This window comes from Alligator sinensis, unplaced genomic scaffold, assembly GCF_000455745.1.
Source record: "Alligator sinensis unplaced genomic scaffold, ASM45574v1 scaffold337_1, whole genome shotgun sequence".
In the NCBI taxonomy this organism is placed as follows: domain Eukaryota; kingdom Metazoa; phylum Chordata; order Crocodylia; family Alligatoridae; genus Alligator; species Alligator sinensis.
The window spans coordinates 236,278-239,713 of record NW_005841927.1 but is presented as its reverse complement, the minus strand read 5'-3'; the positions used below and the strand labels follow the sequence as shown (position 1 = coordinate 239,713).

Here is a 3,436-nt window from a genome sequence, read left to right as displayed (position 1 = left end):
GGCAGCTGCGGCTCCAGGGACTCGGGCAGCGCCTCGAGGGACTGGAGTCCTAACGGCTCCGAGAGGGGCTCCAGGGACTGGAGTTCCAGCGACTCGGACAGGGGCTCCAGAGACTGCAGCTCCAGGGACGCAGACAAGGGCTCCAGGGACTGCAGCCCCAGCGGCTCGGGCAACGGCTCCAGGTTCTGCAGCTCCAGGGGCTCCGGCAGGGGCTCCAGAGCCTGGGAATCGATGAGCTGCGGCTGGGATTCCAGAGACTGGGAGTCCAGCAAGTGGGACTGGGAATCCAGCTCCTGGGCTGGCAGCAACTGGGACTGGGGCTCCATTGACTGGGGCTCTAGCAGCTGGGTGCCCGGGCAAGCCAAGGAAGCCAGTTCATTTAGTATATCCGCGTCGGCCAGCTCTGAGTAATCGCCGACGTCCGGCGGGGGACAGCCGGCTTCGCCTGGCTCACCAGGCAGCTTGGAGGCGGCGGGGGAGCTGCTGAGGTGGGCACTCCCCCTGCCCCCCTCCATCTCGGCCTCGTGCAGCATGGAGCGCCCTGGCAGGGATGCCTCGGCCTTGGCGTTCCACAGCGCCACCCTCTCCTCCGGGCTGCGGATGCTGTTGGCCAGGGTGGGCGAGGAGAAGAAGCTGTACTGCAGGTCCCGGTCGCCGGCTGGCAGACGGACCTCGTCGCCGGGCGCCGTGGGGCCGCTGAGCCGCAGGCTGCCGCAGTCCAGGTGGAGGCCGCTGTTCCTGAGGTCCTCGGACAGCCGGGTGATGTCCTTCATAATGTCGATGAGCTGCACCACGGGGTGGAGGTTGATGCGCCCGTTGCCGCACTTGCTCTTCAGCAGCGAGACAATGCTGTCCACGTTGCAGCGGCCAGAGGCCAGCGTGGCATTGGAGAAGGTCTTGGGGGCTCGGTCGTGCGTGGCAGTCTCGTCCACGGTCCCCACCACAACCCTGGCGTCGCTCAGCAGGCCGGGGGGCGAGAAGTCCTCTCCCTTGGCGTGCAGGCTCTGGCACCGGTCAGCCGGGTCCCCATGGAGCAGCGGTCCGGATTGGTGCTCCCGGCCCAGCGCCGGGCACGAGCCCTCGGGGAAGCTTAGCAGGCTGCAGGACAAGGCTTTCTCCGCTGGGCAGGCGGCCGGCCTCTGTCCCGGGTGCCCGGCTGAGTAGAACTTGGGCTCTCGGACGTAGTCAGGCGAGCTGCGGGCAGCGCTGGATGTCACCACCGGGCCCGGGGGCTTCACGCGCATCCTGAACTCCTCCTCCCCCGGGTGCCGCTTAGCCGAGCAGTTGCTGACATGGGAGTCGGGGAAGCCGATGCAGGGACCTGGAAAGGGCAGAGGCACAGTCAAGTGGGCTGGAGGGACCGGGGGGGAACAGGGATAAGAGCCCCCCTTCCCATGCCCCTGCTCCCTTTGTGCCCTGAATGAACCGTGAACGTGGGTCCAGACCTCCCAGATTGGTGGCAGCTGCAGCCCTCCCAGATTGGTGGCAACTGCCATTCTCAGCACTGCCCATGCCTGCAGTGGCCTCAACATGGCAGCAAAGCCCCCTCCTGCCAGCTGAGCGCCCATGTCCCAGCCCCAACCTCCCTGACCCCGCTGGGAGGGGGCACAGTGCTTACCCTCGGCTTTGCCGCTGCGGCTGTTGCACTTGAGCTCCCTGCAAAGGAAACAGAGGAGGGGATGAGCCCTCCCAGAGCAATGCCCCCCGGTGCACCCTGGGAGCTGTGGGCATGGGTTTGGGTTTGTCTCCAGCGCTGAGGCACTCTGACCCCTGGACTAAGCCCCGGCTGGCACGCGTAGGAACAAGAGATGCATGAGGGTTTGCCATGACTTGAGAGAGGAAAGCTGCCTCCTGGGCATGCCATTAGGGTGCCCGCAGCCCCTGCTCCTGCCTCCTGAGCCCGCACTCACGACTCCTGATGCCCCGATCTGTCCTGAGCTTTGCTCTGAGCTGGGGGTGCCCCGTGCTTTGCTGAGCTGGGCTTTGCACACGGTGACCACAGCCGGAGTCTGGCCTGAGGCCTCACAGCCGGCCCCATGCCGGATGCCTCTGCCATTGGCATCTCCCCCCTCGACGCCCACGCCGCCGGGGTGGAGGAGGCGTGGGGAGCCCCGCCACCGCCGGCGGAGGGCTTTGTGGGGCCATCGCCACTAGGTGTCCCCTGCGAGCCGCCGATCCGCCTCCCGGTGTTTAGCATGTGCCAAGTCCCGGCTGCCGAGCCCATGCCCCCGTGCCCACCCTGCCCAAGTTTGCGAGTGGCTCTGGTGGCGGATGGCAGAGCCCCTGTGCGCCGCCCTCCGGGCGGACAGCCGGGCGGTACCCTTCTCCCGTACGGAGCACCTGGCTTGGGGGCATGTGGGTGGTGGCGTCGAAGGAAGGAAGGAAGGAAGGAAGTTCTTTGTTCCCCAGGACGGATGGGAGCAGAGACCCCCCACCAGGCCCCGGGGTGCATGAGAGCCTGCCCTGCTCCTTCCTCTCATGCCCCAGCCTCCATGCCACCCTCCTGTGCTCACAGCCAGGGGTCGGTGCTGGGGTCTCCCAGCAGCCCGGGCTGGCAGAGAGGACCCCGCTCCCATCTCACCACTGCCCCCAGATCCATGGCATGGGAAGGGACCTGTGTGTCCATCCCAGCCCTGGACTGTGCCTTCCTCGCTGGCTGGAGTCCACGCAGCTCTGGAGGGGGGAATCGCACCATTTGCTGCGAGACAAAGCTCAGAGCAGGACCACGGGGATTTCCAGCCTCTCCCCCCTGCCTGCGCCGCACCCAAGCCCATCAACCCTTCATCACCTCCCACAGCCGCTGCCACCTGGAGAGGTGCGAACTGCTCCCATGGGGCCCGAGCGACACCCCCACCCCGGTCCCCACTTCGACCCACGGGGCCCAGCTGTTTCTGGGCTCGCTGCTTCAAGCCGGTTTGGCATGGGGAGCCCGGGGGGCTGTCTTGCACCTGCAGCCCCATGCAGAAAGCCCCACGGAGGGGTGTGCAGAGGTGGGGGGGCTCTGGCCTGGCACAGAGCACGGGCATGGCTTGCCAGGCCTCAGCCCCGCTGCCCATGCCCAGCCCAGCCCGGGCTCAGCTGCCAGCCCTGCTCCCAGCCGGCCGCTGTCTGAAGGCACCAGTCCTGGAAAATTGCTGCCGGAAGTGAGCTCAGCTCTTTGGCAGGTCCCCGGCCGTGTGCCGCGGCCCCCGGCCCCTCTGCCCTGGGGCTGGCACAGAAGCCCCCCGCCCTGCCCCGGCCCCTCGTCGTCACGGGCAGGCGCTCAGGCTCCCCTCCTCCCTCCCCCAGGACACCCGGTGCTGACGGCTGCAGTTCCCAGGCAACGCTTGGCCAGATGTGGAGTGAGAAGGGTCAGGATCCCAGGGAAAAGCACGGGCACCCGCAGGGATCAAACGCTGAGCCTGGCTGTCACTGTGTGGAGGAGGGCATGGGGGGG

At 67.7% G+C, this 3,436-nt stretch overlaps 1 protein-coding gene across 1 annotated transcript in view; it reads right to left on the bottom strand.

The window, feature by feature from the left end:
* The window catches only part of AHDC1 (AT-hook DNA binding motif containing 1), a 37,195-nt gene that overhangs the window by 7,433 nt on the left and 26,326 nt on the right, over positions 1 to 3,436 (bottom strand). The window contains exons 4-5 of the mRNA XM_025198625.1: positions 1,619 to 1,656; positions 4 to 1,321 (exon numbers count right to left, since the gene is read on the bottom strand). Of these exons, the coding sequence (XP_025054410.1) occupies positions 4 to 1,321; positions 1,619 to 1,656 (1,356 nt within the window). The remainder of the gene's footprint in view (positions 1 to 3; positions 1,322 to 1,618; positions 1,657 to 3,436) is intronic.